At 69.1% G+C, this 17,587-nt stretch overlaps 8 protein-coding genes across 8 annotated transcripts; 5 read left to right on the top strand and 3 right to left on the bottom strand.

Moving 5' to 3' along the window:
- Positions 1-363: 363 nt before the first annotated feature.
- Positions 364-1,167, top strand: MICPUCDRAFT_56382 (uncharacterized protein; the record flags this gene model as incomplete). Its single annotated transcript, XM_003057279.1, has 1 exon — positions 364-1,167. The coding sequence occupies one exon, from the start codon at positions 364-366 to the stop codon at positions 1,165-1,167; it is 804 nt and encodes a 267-aa protein (XP_003057325.1).
- A 405-nt stretch (positions 1,168-1,572) lies between these two features.
- On the bottom strand, positions 1,573-2,460 carry MICPUCDRAFT_11023 (Drug/Metabolite transporter superfamily; the record flags this gene model as incomplete). The annotated part of the gene is made up of 1 exon (XM_003056820.1): positions 1,573-2,460. A coding segment is annotated over one exon (888 nt), but the record flags the coding sequence as incomplete, so codon positions are not given.
- Positions 2,461-3,194: 734 nt separating this feature from the next.
- On the bottom strand, positions 3,195-7,977 carry MICPUCDRAFT_38807 (uncharacterized protein; the record flags this gene model as incomplete). Its single annotated transcript, XM_003056819.1, has 2 exons — positions 3,195-4,350; positions 4,631-7,977. The coding sequence occupies 2 exons, from the start codon at positions 7,975-7,977 to the stop codon at positions 3,195-3,197; spliced, it is 4,503 nt and encodes a 1,500-aa protein (XP_003056865.1).
- A 139-nt stretch (positions 7,978-8,116) lies between these two features.
- On the top strand, positions 8,117-9,959 carry MICPUCDRAFT_56378 (Multidrug/Oligosaccharidyl-lipid/Polysaccharide flippase superfamily; the record flags this gene model as incomplete). The annotated part of the gene is made up of 2 exons (XM_003057278.1): positions 8,117-9,050; positions 9,175-9,959. The coding sequence occupies 2 exons, from the start codon at positions 8,117-8,119 to the stop codon at positions 9,957-9,959; spliced, it is 1,719 nt and encodes a 572-aa protein (XP_003057324.1).
- A 269-nt stretch (positions 9,960-10,228) lies between these two features.
- MICPUCDRAFT_38805 (uncharacterized protein) lies at positions 10,229-12,176 on the top strand (the record flags this gene model as incomplete). Its single annotated transcript, XM_003057277.1, has 2 exons — positions 10,229-11,414; positions 11,503-12,176. 2 exons carry the CDS (start codon positions 10,229-10,231, stop codon positions 12,174-12,176), a joined length of 1,860 nt encoding a protein of 619 aa, XP_003057323.1.
- A 308-nt stretch (positions 12,177-12,484) lies between these two features.
- On the top strand, positions 12,485-14,206 carry MICPUCDRAFT_32381 (Drug/Metabolite transporter superfamily). The gene is made up of 2 exons (XM_003057276.1): positions 12,485-12,733; positions 12,971-14,206. Exons 1-2 carry the CDS (start codon positions 12,528-12,530, stop codon positions 13,971-13,973), a joined length of 1,209 nt encoding a protein of 402 aa, XP_003057322.1. The 5' UTR covers positions 12,485-12,527; the 3' UTR covers positions 13,974-14,206.
- A 130-nt stretch (positions 14,207-14,336) lies between these two features.
- MICPUCDRAFT_25749 (major facilitator superfamily) lies at positions 14,337-16,050 on the bottom strand. Its single transcript, XM_003056818.1, has one exon. The coding sequence runs from the start codon at positions 15,939-15,941 to the stop codon at positions 14,610-14,612; it is 1,332 nt and encodes a 443-aa protein (XP_003056864.1). The 5' UTR covers positions 15,942-16,050; the 3' UTR covers positions 14,337-14,609.
- A 507-nt stretch (positions 16,051-16,557) lies between these two features.
- On the top strand, positions 16,558-16,908 carry MICPUCDRAFT_38802 (uncharacterized protein; the record flags this gene model as incomplete). Its single annotated transcript, XM_003057275.1, has 1 exon — positions 16,558-16,908. One exon carries the CDS (start codon positions 16,558-16,560, stop codon positions 16,906-16,908), a length of 351 nt encoding a protein of 116 aa, XP_003057321.1.
- Between the last annotated feature and the right edge of the window lie 679 nt (positions 16,909-17,587).

Here is a 17,587-nt window from a genome sequence, read left to right as displayed (position 1 = left end):
GTTTGCTCGGCAACGCCCTTCTCCGTGGAGGAATAAAAGGCCACGATGACGTCTGCGGAGGTGATCGTCGCGATGATACGCATGACAGCCTTGCAAATTCTCCCACCTTGACATGAATCGTCGCACCGGCTGCGTCGCCCTCGGGATCGGCTGGACCCAGAACTTCGATCATCAGTCTGTTCCGTCTGCATCACTCAAATTACACCGTCCCGCCCCTTATCTACCGCGTCGGGCTCCCCACGTCTTATATCGCTCGCGTTATGACTTGACAAACTACTCGGGCGTGTGCGTGTCTGATTGTTTTTTTGTGCGGGTGACTCTAACAAGTGGGGGGCCCCGGGCGGCGCGTGGGGGCATCACGCGATGGTGGGGGGATGGGGAGGCGCGCAGCATCAGCATCAGCATCAGCATCAGCATCAGTTTTTGCCGCCGCCGGGGACGCCGGGCGGCGCCGCGGAGCCGCCGGCGCCGCGGCGGGAAGAGCGACGAGACGGCGGCGGCGGCGGCGGCGGAGCGGAGAACCCGTGGGTCGTCCCCGGCGTCGGCCCGGAGGCGATGCGCGCGATCGAGCGCGCCGCGGCCGCTGTCGCGAGGGGCGACCCGGTCGCGGCGGCGAGGGAGGCTGCCGCGGCCGCGGTCGGGGGACGCCCCGTGCACGTGATGCAGTTTCACGTCGACCTGAGGCTGCTCTTCAAGCTCTTCTCGATGGTGTTCATCCTCTCGCAGGGCGCCAGCCGAGGGCGGACGGCGTTGTACGCGGGCGTCGCGGTCGCGTGGTACATCGCGCAGATGGGCGCGTTGCGGGCGATCGCGCGGTGGCTCGGCGCGGAGGACGGCGACGACGACGGCGGCGGGCGCGGCGGGCGCGGACGGAACGGCGGCGGCGGCGGCGCGAGGGGGGCGGCGGCGGATCGTCGCGGCGGCGCGCGCCCGCGACCGCCGCGACCGGGCCCGAGGACGACTGCCGTCTTACCCGGGATGCGCGACGGGATGCCGCGCGGGTGGATGGGCGAGGTGAAGGTGTTCATCGGCGGGTTCCTCGCGTCGTTGTTGCCGTCGTGGAACCCTCCGGAGCTGCACAGGCACCCGCGCGCGGACGCGGCGACGGCGGCGGCGGCGCCGCGGGGGCCCGTCGCCGTCGCGGACCACCGCGCGCACGCCGACTGACGCGGTCAAAGATCGTCACAGCTTGCGCGCGCGAACGAACGAACGAACGCGAGCGTAGGATACTGTACTGTAGGGTCTAAGACTTGAATTTACAAGCGACGTTTACCCTCTGAAGAATGAATGCGATCCAATCCAAGCCGTCCGCCTTCACCGATACGGCGATCCGCCCGCGCTCTTCCCGCCGTCGACGACCACCGCGAAGTGCCCGCCGTTTTGCCCCCCAACCCCGGCGCCGCCGCCGTCTTGGTTCCTCCGCTCCAGGCTCCCCGCGCTCGGACCGACGGCGTCGTTATCGTGCCTCACCACCTTCGGCGATAGCGTCAGTTGCGACTCGTTCCGCGTGATGAACGAATCAGAGACGTGGTTCATCTGTCCCAGCTTCGTGACCCCCCTCCTGACGTTGTTCCGCCGTCTCTCGTCCACGTACCTCTCGTACGCGTACCAACAAATCCCTAAACTGTTCAGCAACAACCCGGAGATGTTCACAACCCCGGTCTTCACCTTGAACGCGAACAACCCGCCGACGCCCTGCACGACGCTCTTCGTGCGTCCCACCACGGACGTCGTCAGCGCGTCGTTTATCTGCGTGCACACGTACGTCGCGTAGTTCAAGATGAACGCGCTGCCGCACGACGTGGCGAAGGCGAGCAAAAACGCCTTTTCGCCCATGTGCGGGTACGCCGTCACCCCGGTGAACTCCCCGGTGACCACCATCAGCGCCAGCGAGAGTGGCGTCGACCACAGCGAGTTGTACAGCAGAAGCGTGAACGAGTCCAGCTGTAATTCGTCCCCGATCTTGCCGACGAGGACGACGTAGCACGCGGTGCACATCGCCGAGGCGAGCGCGAGCGCGTAGCCGAGCGGATCGAAGGTGAAGTCCCCGCACCCGGCGACGAAGCCGCCCATCGTCGTGAGCCACACCGCCATCTGGACGCGCGACGCGGGGACGCGCGAGCGCAGCGCGTAGTCCAGGAGCATCACGAACGGCGTCGTGGACGACTTCAACACGCCGTACATGGGTATGTTCACGAGCACGAGCGCGGACATGTCCAGGACGAGTTTCAGCTGAAACACCGCGGCGACCGGGAAGACCCTTCGGAAGTGCGCGTAGTTGAACTTGCCGATGCGGATGACGTTGATCTTCGTCAGCGTCGCGATCGCGCACACCGTGAAGATCGTCTGCCCCGCGACGAGCGACGCCGGGTACCTGTACTTCCAGACCTCGAAGATCGCTTTGTTTAAGAAGACGCTCGCGACGCTCATGAAGCCGTAGAAGAGCGCGGCTGTTATCCCCGCGCTCTTCGCCTCGAGGGCGCCCCACGTCTTAGGGTTCGTCTTCGTGTTCCCGTGCAGATCGCCGCTGCTGCCGCCGCGTTTGTTCAGCACCGGGGCGACGCGCGGAAGAGGCGGCATCGTCGCGAGAGGCGGCCGCCGGTCGGATCGCTCTCGGGTTTATTACGATCGAGTGCCTTTCCTCGCGCCGACAACTCTCTTTATCCGCGCGGCGAGCGGCGCGACGTCGCCCTCGAGCTGCCGCGCGACGGTCGCGAGTGAAGGAGCGCGTCGGGGAAGGGACGATCGCCGAGCGCCGAGCGCCTCGCGTCCCTGCTCTCGCGTCGCGAGCGCCCGCGACTGCGAGCCGGGTCGAACGCGAGTTCGACTTTGACTGCCAGGCCGCGCTTCATCGCGCTGCTGTGCAGATTCCGACCGACCGCGCCTTCTCAGCCAACAGCCAGCGACAGCCGCGCTTTCGTCGCACTGATGAGATCTTGAGACCCAAAAAGGCGTTTCGTGGTGACGTCCGCTCCACTTCGCGCGCGCTTCCGAGGCGTCGCGAAGTCGAACGTCACCGCGGCGATGGCGCATAAAGGTAGGGACGTTCGACTGCATTCATCGCGCGTCGCGGTAGCGCGCTCGCGCGCGTCCCGCTCGACGCGCGGCTCGACTCGTCCCTGCCGAGATTTATTTCCCTCTCCGACTCGATCTGGCTCGTCTCTCATCGTCTCGACACGCTCGTCGTCGTCCCTTCACTCGGTGTCCGAGCGCGATATCGCCGCGCTCGAACGACGCCGCGCCGCGCGCGCGGCGAAACTCGACGCCGTCGGCGTCTTCGACGCGGAGACGAACGCGACGCGCGCGTTCGCGACGTATCGCGTCGAGCTCGCGAGACGTGCTCGGGACGTCAAACGTCGCGGCCGCTTTCGTCGAGCGACGCGAGCGACGATCTCGCCCGCGCGCGACGGCGCGATCGCGAGCGACGGCGGCGGAGGCGTCGACGACAACGCGGAGGTCACCGTGGAGGAGAGACTCGCGCGCGCGCTCTCGAGCGACGCCGCGGCGGGAAGGACCGCGATGGACGAAAACGACGACGCCGGCGGCGGCGACGGCGACGGCGACGGCGACGACGACGACGCGGCGGCGGCGGCGGCGGCGGCGGCGGCGGAGAGGGAAGCGACGAGGATCCTCGCGCTGAACGCGCCCTCGGAAGTCGTGGCGGCGCGGCGCGAGCGTAACATCGCCGCGGTCGCGGACGCGGTGGAGCGGTACCGATCGAGACGACCGCCGCCGCCGCCGTCGTCGTCGGCGGCGGCGGCGTCGTCGGCGGCGGCGGCGGCGGCGGTTTCCGACGCGGACGACGACTCCGCGCGCGCGCCTCGCGACGACGCCGAGAGCGACTCGCTCCTCGCTCCAGAACCCTCGTCCTCCTCGACAGCTCGCGCGTCGGACCCGCGTCGCGTCGCGGCGAGACCGTCGACCGCGTCGACGCGCGGCGAGGGGCGAACGCTCGAGCCTGCCGTCGCGGCGGCGGTCGTCGACGCCGGCGAGCCCGCCGCCGACGAGGACGTCTCCGACTCCGAGGAGGAGGAGGACGAGGAGGAGGACGAGGAGGAGGACGAGGAGGACGACAGCGAGGACGAAAGCGAGGACGACAGCGAGGATGAGGACGCGACGTGTCGCCTGCCGCCGCTGCGCGCCTCGGAAGACGCGGCCGACTCGATGCGACTGCGGCTCGAGCGCGCGTGGCGCGCGTTGAAAACGCCGCCGTCGGACGCGCTCGATTTCGCGCTCAAGTACGCCTCCGCGGCGCGCGCGAAGCGATTCGCGGACGCGCTGACGGCGTGGGAGCGCGGCGCCGGGGCGATCGTCGCGCTCGAGGCGTCGATGGCGGCCGTCGCGGAGGCGCTGGAGGAGGAGGGAGGGGAGGAGCGAGGAGAGAAAGTGGAGCGGGCGATCGCGGCGGCGGATCGCGCGCGGCGCCGCGTCGCCGCCGCCGCTCGGAGGATGAAGGTCGACTTCGACGACGTCCTCGCGGTCGAGGGCGAGCCGTGCGAGGCGCGCTATTCGCTCTCTGTTCATCTAGCTAGTTAGTTGACTGACTACTCGCGCATCCGCCGCGGCGTCTTCGCGTCGGTCGTCGATCGGTCCCCCCATCGCGCGGAGCAGCGTCGTCGCGACGTCCGACAGCTCTTTCGAATCCGAAGTCCCCGCCGCGACCGCGAGCGCGCCTCTCAGCGTCGCCAGCGACTCCCCCAACGCCCTGAGCGCGTCCTCGTCGCTCGCGAGAAGCGCCGTCGCGAGTTTCGCGGCCGCCAGTCGCGAACGCGGGCCGTGCTCGCCGCCGTCGCCGCTCGATAAAGCGCGCGACGCCGCGACGGCGACCGTCTTCGCGTGCTCCGCCACCGCGTCTCGCGCCGCCGCCGTCGCCGCCGCCGTCGTCGTCGTCGCCGTCGCCGCGCTCGCGACGATCACCATCGCCGCCTGGAACGCGGCCGCGCGGCACGCGTCGACCTCCTCGGCGTCGTCGACGTTATCGCCGCCGCCCACCGCGGCGGACGCTAACGACGGCAACGTCAAACGCACGAACGCCGCCGCCGCGTCGGGATCCGACGGCGGCGCGCGCGCGACGACGACGAGAACGTTCGCGAGCGCGAGTCGCGCGCGCGCCGCTCTCGCGCTCGCGCTCGACGCCACCCACGCCGGGGCGTCCGCGTCGCGTCGCATCACGGCCAACACGCCGCGCAACGTCTCGCTCCCTCGCTCGCGCCCGCGCGTCTTCGCGGCGAGCTCCGCGCGCGTCAACGCCGCGAGGGTCTCCGCCGCGCCCGTCCGCGTCTTCGCGCTCTCGTCGTCGTCGCCGAGTCGCCGCGTCGCCGCCGCCGCCGCGGCGCGGAGATCGTCCACGCCGCCGTCCTGGATCGCGCCGAGCCCTCGCGCGGACAACGCGGCGCACGACGCGAACATGCACGCGCGCGCGCGCGCTAACGCGGCGTCGCGGTCGGCGGCGGACGCGGACGCGGACGCGGACTGGGAATCGGCGTCGGCGTCGGCGTCGGCGTCGGCGTCGCGCAGCGCCTCGCGCAACGCGTCGGATCGCGCGACGGACGCGACCCTCGGCGCGGCGCGGCCGTGGAGCTCCGCGGCGACGCGACGCACGTCGTCGTGCTCGACGCCGGTCGCGAGCGCGATCTTCAGGAGCGCGTCCGCGAGCGCGCGCGCGTCGCCGTCGCCGTCGTCGTCGCCGTCGCCGCGCGCGCGGTCGTCGTCGTCCCACGCGCGCGGCGACGGCGCTCGCAGCAACAGGAGCGGCGCGAGGCGTTCGAACACCGACGCCGGCGCCGACGCGCCGCTCGCGTCGACGCGACGCGATTCGTCGTGCGCTCGCATCGCCCCTCTCGCGGCGACGAAGAACGCGCGGCACGCGGGAGGCTCGCCCGTCCACGGCGACAGCGCGGACGTCGCGCGCACGAAAGCCGCCGCGCCGGGCCGCGCGAGCGACGTCGCCGCGAGGACGTCGGCGACGGCGCGCCACGCGTCGGTCGGCACCGTGACCGCCCACCGCGGAAGCAGGGCGATCGCGCGCGCCTCGATCGCGGCCGCCGGCCCGTCGTCGTCGTCGTCTTCTGTCTCCTCCTCGTCGCGCGGAGGGGCGATCGCGCGGAGGAGGGATTCCAGCGCGCGCGCGGGTCCCGCGGATCCGCCGCTCGCGCGCGCGCTCGACGACATCGCGACCGCCGCGGCGTCCTCCGCGTCCGCGCGAAGAAGCGGCGGCAACGACGCGCTCAGCGGGATCGCCGCGAGCGCGTCCGCCGCGAGCGCGCGAGCGCACGCGTCCGCGTCCCCGACCGCCGCGGCCAGCGCGCTGACGATCGCCTCGGTCTCCGCCGGTCGCGCGGCGGGCGGGGTCGCGAGCCGGAGCGTCTCCGCGAGGACGCGAAGCGCGTTGCGACGCGTCCCGAGCGCCGCCGTCGCGCCGCACGCGGCGAGCACCGTCCCCATCCCGCGCCGCACGCCGACGCCGCCGCCGGGTTCGCTCGCGACGAGCCACGCCGTCGTCGACGCGAGCCCCGCGCCCACGCTCGGCTCCATCGTCGCGGCGACGTCGGAGTCGTCGTCCATCAGAGGCAACAGCCCGTCGAGCAGCGCGGCTTTTTCCGCGGCGCCGTCGGCGGACAACGCCGCGCGAAGCGACGCCGCGGCGAGCTCCTGCGCGGGCTCGGAGCGCATCTTCAGCGCGGGGAGCAGCGCCGCGGACGCGCGGTCGCGCAGGACCGCCGCCGCGTCCTTCGCGGCGTCGCTCGACGGTCGTCCGTCTTCATCAGTCTCCGCGGCTAGGCCCAACCGCCCGAGGAGCAACGCGAGCGACGCGAACGCGCGCACGACGGCGTCCGTCGTCGCGGCGTCGGCGGCGCCCCCCGCGGTCGCGGCGGTCGCGGCGGCGGTCGCGGCGGCGGCTGCGTCGAGCCACCGCGCGACGCTCGCCGCGGGGTCGGCGTCGGCGGCGTCGTCGCCGGCGATGACGCCGAGGCCGCCGCCGATCGCGAGCGCGGGCGCGAAGTCCTTCCACGCGGCGGCCAAGTACGTCGCCCTGTCCTCTCGCGTCCCGTCGTCGTCGCTCGTCGCCGACAGCGACTCCAGACGTTTGATGATCTCCCTCGTCGCGAGGCGCGGCGCGCGGTGCGACGCCGGCCACCACTCCCTGACCGTTCGCGTCACGAGCAGCAGACGCGGCAGCGCGGCCGTCAGGCGCTCCGCCGAGGACGGCCCGTCGCCGCCGCCGCCGCCGCCGCCGCAAACGCGAGCGCGTTCTCCCTTCTCTCCTCCCTTTTCCTCCTCGCGCGCCGCCGCGACCGCGAGTCGCGCGGTGATGGCGAAGAACGCGTCCGCGGCCTCGGCCTCGAGCCGGGTGGGCGGCCCTTCGCTCGGCGCGCCGCGCGCGCACGCCGTCGCCGCGAGCGCGACGTCGCAGCGCGCGTCGAACGCGGCGCCGACGTCGTCGAGGTCGATCGCCGCGCGGCGCAGCGCGAGGCACGCCGCGAGCCGCGCGCGCTTGTCCGAACGATCGCCCGGCGCGCATCGCGCGGCGAGCACGCCGGCGACGCGTCGCGCGCGAACGCGCGCGTCGCCGACGCGCTCGGGCGACGGCGAGAGCGCCCACGCGATCACGCGCAGCGCCGCGCGCTTCTTCGCGCTCGCGTCGGACGGATCGCCGCCGTCGCCGTCGCCGCAGGCGGACGCCGGGCGCACGACGCGCTCCAGCAGCGGGTCGATCACCGGGTCGTGCGCGTCGGCGTCCGACGACGACGACGCGGACGAGGAGAGATGCGACGCGATGGCGTCGAGGGACGTCGCGAGCGATCGCGCGCGCGTCGCGCGCTTCGAGGACGGATCGTGGTCGTCCGCGCGCGCGGGGTCGCCGCGCGACGCGAGCGCGCGCCTGAGCGCCTTCGGTTCGGCATCCAGGACGTCGCGCAGCGCGGGGCCGAGGAGCGGCTCGATCGCGCGAGCCGGCGCCGCGACCTCGATGTCCATCGAGGCCGTGGCGAGCCCGCGCGCGACGCGCGCGCGAGTGGGCACTTGAGATCTCGTCGTCGCTGACTCGACATTCCGTTTGCCCTAACCCTCGAGAAGCCACCCGCTCCCGCACAACCGCCCGGGCACAACCGAGGTCATGGCGCGCGTCGTCGGCCTCGCGCCCTCGCGGCCGCCGCCGCGCGCGGCGCCCTCGCGCGGCGTCAGCGGACGACGCGGTCCTCCTCGCGTCGTCCGCGCGCGCGTCGCCGCGACGTTGGACGCCTCGACGAATCGGACGACGATCGCTTCATCGTTCCGTCCGCGCCTCGGCGCGCTCGCGCCGCCCGCGCGCCGCCGTCGCCGTCCGCGCGCGGTCGCCGCCGCCGCCGCCGCCGCCGCGTCCGCGTCCTCCCCGGACGACGCGTCGAGCTCGAGTCCGACCTCCTTTCCGGACGACGCTAGCGGCGACGAGGTCGCCGTGGACCGGAAGCTCGAGCTCGCCGCCATCGTCGCGTTCGCGGTCCCGCTCCTCGCGACGAACATCGTGACGCCCCTCCTCACGATGACGGACACCGCGTTCGTCGGTCGATGCGCGGCCGACGCGACGATTCAACTCGCCGCGCTCGGCGTCAGCACGCCGCTGACGGACTACACCGTGACGCTCGCGGCGTTCATCCCGGCCGGCTTGACGAACATCATCTCCAACGGCGAGGCGAGAGGCGAATCGAGCGCGAGCCTCGGCGCGAAGACCTACGGCGCGCTGCTCGTGTCGCTCGCGTTATCCCTCGCCGTCGCGCTCGTCTTGAACCTGTGCCCGGAGACGCTCCTCGCGATGCTGAACACTCCGACGGCGGTGATGGCGACGGCGACGGCGTACACCAAAGTTCGAAGCATCGGCATGCCCGCCGCGTACCTCACCGCCGCCGCGTACGCGGTGCTCGTCGCGAGGAAGGACACGACGTCCCCGCTCGCGTGCGTGTGCCTCGCCGCGGTCGTGAACGTGCTCGGGGACTACGTCGCCGTCGCGGTGTACGGCGGCGGGAGCGTCGGCGCGGCGTGGGCGACGACGGCGGCGCTCTACGCCGGCTGCGGTGCGTTCAAAAGCGGATCGTTTCGTTTTTCACCCACCTCTCGGTTTCAATAACCTCATTTGATCGCGTCGCCTTTCGACTGACCGACGAACGCATCGTACGTCGCCCCGCCTACGACGCGCAGTCGCGATCCTCTGGACGCTGAAGAAGAAGGGATACGCGGACCACTTCCCGTGGGGCACGCTGCGATGGAAAGAGCAGCTCGCGCCGGTGATGGCGTTCGCCGGCCCGATCACGTTCCTCGTGTTCGCGCTCCTGTCGATATACACCGCGCTCATCTTGTTCGCGAACGCGTTGGGGGTGACGGTGAGCGCGGCGCACCGCGTCGCGGGAAACGTCTTCGCCGTCGCCGTGCTGTGCGGCGACCCGCTCATACAAGCCGGACAGGCGTTCATGCCCAAACACTTGCTCCCGGAGGCGCCGTCGAGGAGGAACGCGCGGCGCATGGCGGGCCTGCTGCAGTCCGTCGGCGTCGCCGTCGGGGCGTTCGCGTCCGTGGCGTGCGGCGCGTTTTGTCTCTTCGGCGGGGGCGCGTTCACGCGCGACGCGGCGGTGATCGGGCAGCTGCGAGACGTGACGGTGCCCGTGTGCGCCGCGGTGTTCACGAACATCGTGTCGAAGTCGATGTACGGCGTGACCGTCGCGGCGAAACAGCTCGGGTTCCTCGCCGCGATAACCGGTGTCGGGTTGGCGTTTTTCGCGTGGGCGCTGAAATGGATGAACGCGAACCTCGTCGGGAGCGCATTATATTTTTGGATGTGGTGGGTCGTCGCGGGGTACTACGCGCTCGCGATCGTCGCGATTCAGCTGAAGAGTTTCGGTTTTCCGGGGGTGAGCGAGGGGATGTTCTCGCGGAAAGTGGGCGGCGGCGGGGGCGGGGGAGGAGAGGCCGTCGCGGCGCCGTCGTGATGGAAACGCGAAGCGTCGCCGGCGCTGGCGGGGAGGAACGATCTGACCCGATTTATTATTTTAATATTATATTGAAAAACTGGAAGACTCTCTCGCCCCCCGCTCTTCTCATGCGAGCGTCACCGCGACGCCGGCGAGGATCCATCTCGCGGATTCTTCCTTTCGGAGTCGTACACCGGAAACTGCGGCAACGAATTGTTACAAACCGCCCCGCTTCCTCGCGCACTTCGCCCGGCGCGTCGCCCATGTCCGAGCCGACCGGGGGCGACATGAAGGCCGTCTACGCGTCGAAGTGGCTCACGCTGACGCTGTGCCAGTTCGTCATGCTGTCGTCCGGGACGCTGTACCTGTTCCCCGTGTACTCCCCGCTGCTGAAGAAGAATCTCGATCTCACGCAGGAGGCCACCAACGCGGTCGGCTCCGCCGCGCACTTCGGCGCCTTCTTCTCCGTGTTCGGCGGGATGTTCTTCGACGCGTACGGCTCGCGAGCGACGCTCGCGCTCGGTGGCGCGCTGAAGACGACCGGGTACCTCATGATGGCCGCGACGATCGAGGGGTGGGCGCCGCGGTCGCGCGCGTTCGCGTCTTTCGCCGCGTGGACGTTCGGCACCGGATGCTCCACCTCCCTGACCGCCGCGCTCGGGGCGAACTACGCGACGTTCGAGGACTCGAAAACGCACGGGCGCCTCGTCGGCCTCCTCGTCGCGTTCTTCGGTCTGAGCAGCGGCTGTTTGTCGCTCGTGTACGACGTCTTCTTCGCGTGCCCGGCGCGGTTCCTCGTGTTCGTCGCGTTTTTCAGCGGCGGCGTGGACGTCGCGGCGTCGCGGCTCGTAGGGCACCCCAAGTACCTCGCGCTGCCGTCCGCGACGTCAGGCATAGGCGACGACGGCGCGCTCGGGGATCGGGATTGGGATCGCGATCGCGCGGGCGCGACGGCGGCGTACCCGCTCGGGCGCGGCTCCGGCGGCGGATCGGGGTGGACGGCGCGGTTGGGAAAATTTTTAGACGCGTTCGGCGGCGGCGGCGACGCCGACGCCAAGCTCGCCAACGGCCTGGCGCTCTGCGCCGTCACCGCAATCTTCGTCGCGATGTCCGCGTTCGCGCTTCAGGCCTCCGGCGAGAGCGCCGCCCTCGCGACCGCGTGCCTGTGCGTCCTCGCGGCGCTCGCGACGTGCCAGTGCGGCGTCCTGCTCGGCGGCTCCGGGAGGTTGATCTACGCGCGACACGAGATGGACAACGTGGACGCCACCGCGCGGGCGGCGAACGGCGCGGCGCGAGACGGCGTCGGCCCGGTCGCGCTGCTGTCGTCCATCGACTTCTGGCTCCTGTTCTTCGCGCTCATGCTCGGTCTCGGCTCGGGGGTGACGGTGATTAATAACCTGTCGCAGGTGGTCGCGTCGTTTCCGTCGCTGGCGGCGAACGCAGCGGCGACGACGCACTCGCTGCTTAAGGCGCGTTCTCCTTACACTGGTCCCCATACGACCGCGTTCGCGTGGTGAACGCCGATCCTTAAGGACTTTTCCCGGCGTGTCTCTGCGCCCAGCCCTCGCTTTCAATCCCCGCCCTCGACGCCTTTCAACTCCAACTGACGCCTTTCAACTCCACCCCGACATTCGCTCGTATGGAACGACCCTGAAGCTCCTCGCGTGCGCCAACACGCTCGGACGGCTCGCGTCCGGGCAGCTCAGCGATCGGCTCGCGAGCCGCGAGCACGGTCAAGGTCGCGTCGGTAGGGTCGCGTTCACCGCGGCGTGCATCGCCGGGATGGCGTTCGGGCAGTTCCTTCTGAGCGTCGTGACGGACGGCGCCGACGCGGCGGTCGGGTTGTTCGTCGGCGTGTTCGTCGTCGGGTGGTGCTTCGGCGCTCTGTTCTGGGCGATGCCGACGCTGGTGATGGAGCTCTTCGGCGCGAAGCACTTCGGCGCGAATCGAGGGTTCATGGGATTGTCCCCCGCGATCGGCGGGTACCTGCTGAGCACCGTGCTCGCGGGGCGCGCGTACGAGGCCAACGCGGGCGGCGGCGGCGGCGGCGGCGAGGGGTCGGACCACGCGTGCGTCTCGGGGGCGGCGTGTTACCACACCGCGTGGGTGACGAACGCGACGCTGAGCGTCGTCGCCGTCGGGTTGTGCGCGTGGTTGAACCGCAGGAGAGAGAGACGGCGCGGCGGGGGGGGCGGCGGCGGCGGCGGCGGCGGCGCGAGGGTGTCCAAGGTGTAGCGAGCGAGAGCGAAAACCGACCGAGAGTCCGAAACCAAAATTCAAACGCGCGTTCTCGCCAGCGGCTCTCTCCGAAATTCGCAGTCGCTCGCGCCGCGACGCGTCGTGATTCGCTGCTTCGGAAGTTTCAGGCCTCTCCGCGAATCGCGGCGCGGAAAAGTAGGTAAAAGTTCAACGCGACTCTTCGAGCCGTGTCCACTTGGAAAAGCGAGAAGCCGCGACTCTTCGTTACGTGTTGTCCCGGTGTCGGCCACGGGGCACGACACAAAAGCGCGAAAGCGACGACGGTTCAGGAAAGCTCCGCGCATCGCCGCTCACATTCCCCGCGCGCTAGACGTGAACACGACCGTGATGGCTGCTCTCCGCATGTCCGCCCCTATGATGGCGAAGACCCCGGTGGTCGCCCCCAAGCGCGCGCGCGTGACCGCGCGCGCGGCGATCGCCGCGCCCGCGTCTTCCGGCGCCGTCTCCTTCGGCGCGAGAAAGATGGCGATGGCGGGCGCGAAGCTCGAGTCGCGCGTCGCGCCCACCGCCGCCGGCCGCCGCTCCCTCGTTGTGTGAGTTTCATCGCGCGAATCGCGCGAATCGCCTTCTCGCGCGTGCGAAGCGCTCGAATATCGCGTCGCATCGCGCTTTCGCGGCTCGCGTCGCTCGCGTCGCGCCGATCCCCGCGGCGTCGTCGATGCGATCGACGTCGCCTTTTCGGCGCAGGGTTTTGGTACCGCGGGGGCGCGCCGAAAAGATCGTCGGGGCGATCGCTGACCTTCGCCTCCCCCACCCCTTCCTCCTCGCAGCAACGCGGGCGGCGTCCAGAAGGCCGCGCCCGGCGAAGCGAAGAAGGTCTTCGGTCTCACGCTCCCGAAGAACGAGTCCCTGTGCTTCCTCATCCTCGCCGGCGGCTCCCTCGGCTCCGCGCTCGGGTTCGCGGCGCTCCAGGAGGGCGTCTTCCGCATCCCCGGGTTTAAGTTCAGCGCGTGGATGACGGTGCTCACGACGTTCACGTACTTCCTCTGCGGCGCGCTCGAGATGAAGCTCACGGGCGAAACGCGCAAGGCGTCCTGGAAGAATTACGGCATCCTGTCCGTGTACACGTACGGCGGCATGGCGATGACGAACTACGCGTTGTCGTACCTCAACTACGCGACGCGCATCGTGTTCAAATCGGCGAAGATCGTCCCGGTGATGGCGTTCTCCGTGCTCATCGTCGGGAAGAAGTACAACTGGAAGGAGTGGCTCTCCGCGGCGATCCTCGTCGCGGGTATCGTCCTTTTCACCCTCGGTGACGTCGCGTCCTCCCCCGCGTTCGCACCCATCGGCGTCGCGCTCATCGCGGGCGCGCTCTGCGTCGACGCCATCTGCGCCAACTTTGAGGAGAAGAACTTTTTCCGATGCGAGAACCCGTCGACGACGCAGGAGGTGCTCTGCTTCGCGTCCCTCATCGGCACGGTGTACGGCCTCATCCCGTTCATCGCGTCCGGGGGCTGGCAGCCCGCGATCGCGCACTCGCTGCAGTACACCCAGGTTGTCCCGATGATCATGGGCTTCTCCGTCATGGGCTACTCCTCCGTGTCGTTCATCCTGTCGCTCATCAAGTACTACGGCGCGACGGAGGCGGAGATCATCAAGTCCCTGCGCAAGGTGCTCTCGATCGTGATCTCTTTCGTGCTCTTCCCTAAGGCGCTGAACTGGAAGTACATCGTCGGTTTCATCGCGGTCCTCGTGTCCACCGCGTACACGTTCTACCTCAAGGGCGAGAAGAAGAAGGCGAAGGAAGCCGCCGCCGCCGCGTCCGCGTGAGCGAGGAAAGAAATCCGCGACGAAGAACGAAAGAACGACGCGTAGTCGAAAGAAAAACGAGAAATTGTTCACGCCCGATGTAGGAAGACGAGACGGGCGTTAGACGCGAGAGTGTGGGATGGGTTTCCCAGGGGTGATCAATGTGCGAAGGAAGAGACGCACGTATTAACTTAAAACATCGAAGAATAGCGCCATTGCCTGGCCTTCGATTTTTAACCTGATTTGAGCACGCGAAAAAAGGAATATTATTAGCCCTTATGTCTCTCCTCCCTCTCGTCGCCGCCGCTGCCGCGACCGCTGTTACTGATAGTACGACGCGAGACGCGCGGAGTTAACTGACGCGCGCGCGCGTGAAGATGTTCGTTTAAGTGCATGCGGGATGACCCGATAATATTTCAAAGGGTGCGTGCTCTTCGATGACTCAGTCGAAGCACGCGTTCACCGCGGGCGGCTTCGCCCGCTCACGTCGCCTGATAAAAAACACCCCCACCTCACCTCTCCCCACTCTCACTCGTTTTCTGCGCGAATGCATGTCTTATAAACTTGAATGAATTTGGATCAATCGTCACGCCCCGCGAACGCGCGCGCGTCGCGAGGCGTCAACCAGTAGACGAAACCGAAACCGTCGCCTCACGATCACGCCGCCTTGAGCTTGCCCTCAGCCTGGATCGCGTCGAAGTCCACGGGCGTGGAGTCCCACATCATGAAGATGAGCGTGCTCACGACCTGGAAGAACGCGATCGGGAGGAAGAGAGACAGCGCCCAGTTCCCGCCCGTGATGGAGAAGAAGTACCCGGTGAAGAACGTCGAGAGCGTCGACGCGACCGCGGCGAGCGTGTTGGTCGTCCCGAGCATGATCGACGCGTACTTCGGCGAGATGTCTTGGTGCCCGCAGAACAACCCGGTTCTTACCCACGCGCCGAGGCCGAAACCGATCGAGAGCAGGGTCATGATCGTGATCACGGTCGTCTGCGTGACCGCCTCCGGGGGGGTGCTGTTCACGACGAACGCGACCGCGGAGAGGCAGACCGCGCCGCCGGTGAAGCAGAGCGTCTGCGACAGCTTGCGGACGTTGGTGCGCGTCATCCCGCCCGCTTCGAGCTTCGCCGCGGTCGGGGCGACGATGAGCGTCATGCCGACCGTCGCGAGGTACGGCAGGATGGACAGGAACGACGACTTGCTCAGAGACACGTTGAGCGCGCTGGAGAGGAACGACGGCAGCCACGCGAGGAGGCCGTAGGAGAAGTAGTTCCACGTGAAGTGCGCCGCCATGAGCGCCCAGAACGACTTGTTCTTGAAAAACGCGCCCCACGGGATCGGGTCCTCCGCCTTCTCCGGCGCCGCAGCCTTAGCCGCGACTTCCTCCGGGGTATCCCTCGCGTCGGTGCTCTTGTCTCTCATGTAGCACAAGGCCCACCACGCCCCCCAAATGAACCCGAGCGCGCCGAAGAGATAGAACACCGCGGCCCAGCCGCCGAGGAAAAGAATGATGGGCGGCGCGACGATGAGCCCGGAGAGGGAGCCCACGTCCAAACCGCCGAACGTCGCGGTGACCGCCGCGGAACGCTGGGAACCGGGGACACCCTTCGCGAGAACGCCCGTCGCCGCGGACGGCGCGACGCCTTCGCCGAGACCGACGAGGAAGCGCGAGACGAGAAGCGCGGTGAAGGAGAAGTGCGCGCACGCGGGCGCGATCAGGGTCCCGAACGACCACAGCATCACGCCCGCGAAGAGGACGAACTTGCCGCCGTACTTCGACGCGAGGTACCCGCCCGGGATCTGCGTGAACGCGTAGCCCCAGAAGAACGCGGACTGCACGAGACCCTTCTCGATGGACGTCCAGCCGAAAGACTGGGCCATCGGGACGATCGCGACGGACATGTTCACCTTGTCGAGGTTGCAGAGCACGAACGCGCAGAAGAGGGCGAAGATCATCGACCAGCGCTTCTTCTCGCCCTCGGGGGTCATGTCGAATCTCACGTCCTCGGGGACGGTGTCCGCGACGACGGGACCGCCACCGCCGGCGGCGGGGACGACCGATCGGCGCGGCGCGGGCGCCGCGGAGGAGACGACCGCGGCCGCCGCGATGGTGGGAACCCTGCTCTGAGCGATGCCCCCGAGCGTGGCGGATTTCCCCGCACGCGTCGCGATGACCGGAGTCGCCGCGGTGCGTCGCGCGCGAACGGGACCGCGCGCCGAGGCGCGGACACCGCTAAGGGTGACATTCGTCGTCGCCGCGCAGGCCATCATAGGCGCCATTTGCGGACTTACGCGTGTAGATCGTCGCGTCGGAGTGCCGCGCCGACGCTTCGTCGCTTGAACAAGCGCTCGAAAAGAAAAACCAAAAACCTTTTAGCAGGGACACGTACACTTTTCATCGGCCACCTGAACGCGTCCGAGCCTCTCTTTTTTTCGACTCCCTTTTGACTCCCCGAGTGGGGGTCGCGACAAAAAGAAACAAAACCCAGCCTGCTGGGAAAAAACGAAAAGCCGCGAGCGAAGCGACGAACGCCCCCGCGAAAAAGTTCATCACTTCGCTCGGCGCGGGGAGGCTGGGGGCGCGTAAACAAAACAGGCGGACGCGATGGCGGGCGGGGTCTTAGACGTGGACCCGTCGATGATCAAGGCGAACCCGAAGATGATCGCGGGCGTCGTCGCCGCGGTGATCTTCGTGAAGTACGTCGCCCTGAACGTCCTCCACGACTGGTTCGTGGAGCTCTCGCACACGCATCACGCGATGGGATTCATCCTCTTGATGCCGTTCGTCGCCGCGGCGTTCATCCTGCTGCTCATGGTCATCGTGACGTACGCGTCGTTCCCGCACGACTTCGTCGGGCTGAAGCTGCATAACCCCAAACACTTCGCGATCATCGCGCGGCGGACGTGGAGCAGCATGACGAAGAACAACTATAAAGTGCAGGCGAAGGACCTGTGACGACTTTTCGCCGGAGGGGGACGAGACGAGGACGGAACGCGCGGAGGCGCGCGCAGCGCGCGCGGTACGGGATAGCGACGACGTCGTAATACATATCCACGGGGATGCTAGGCTATTAACACGAAGCGCGACCGTCGTTTCGCCGCGATCGATCGACTCGACTCGACTCGACTCAACCTCGCCACCGCGGCGGCGGCGGCTCTCGCGCGCCCCGGTCGCCGTCACCGGCGCCGGCGAACGCGCGGCGCTTCCCGAGCCACCGAAGAAAATCGACGACGCCGCCGCCGCCGCTTCGGACGCGCAGCCTCCCGCCGCTGACGCACAAGTTCACTCTTCGACCGTCTATCTCGTAGAGCGTTCCGCCGATTTTCACGCGCGGCAGCGAGATCCCCGCGGAGATGAGCTTTCGGGACGCGGTCTCCAGCGACGCGTCGACGACGCGTTCGAGCTCGAGCCTTTTTTTTTCCTCCCTCGTCGGCGTCTTTGTCATCGGCGCGACGACTCTTCCGCCGCTCGCGGTAGACCGTCCGCTCACCGCGGGGTACGACCTTCTCGAGAGCGCCGTCGTGCTCTGCGACGGCGTGCGCGAGTACGTCGATCCCGGGTACGACGCGCGCGATGGCGTCGGCGTGCGCTCGCTTCGCGACGCGGGAAACGGCGGCGGCGGCGGCGGCGGGAG

This window comes from Micromonas pusilla (genome assembly GCF_000151265.4).
Source record: "Micromonas pusilla CCMP1545 genomic scaffold MICPUCscaffold_3, whole genome shotgun sequence".
Classification (NCBI taxonomy): Eukaryota; Viridiplantae; Chlorophyta; class Mamiellophyceae; order Mamiellales; family Mamiellaceae; genus Micromonas; species Micromonas pusilla.
The sequence above is the reverse complement of the archived record's forward strand: the minus strand, read 5'-3'. Positions and strand labels throughout refer to the sequence as shown.

Excerpts from the sequence above, each read along its gene's own strand:
- MICPUCDRAFT_32381 (XM_003057276.1), top strand. The coding sequence starts at position 12,528 with ATGGCTGCTCTCCGCATGTCCGCCCCTATGATGGCGAAGACCCCGGTG. Across the intron at positions 12,734-12,970 it reads GGCCGCCGCTCCCTCGTTGT|CAACGCGGGCGGCGTCCAGA; the intron begins GTGAGTTTCATC and ends TCCTCCTCGCAG.
- MICPUCDRAFT_25749 (XM_003056818.1), bottom strand. The coding sequence starts at position 15,941 with ATGACCCCCGAGGGCGAGAAGAAGCGCTGGTCGATGATCTTCGCCCTC.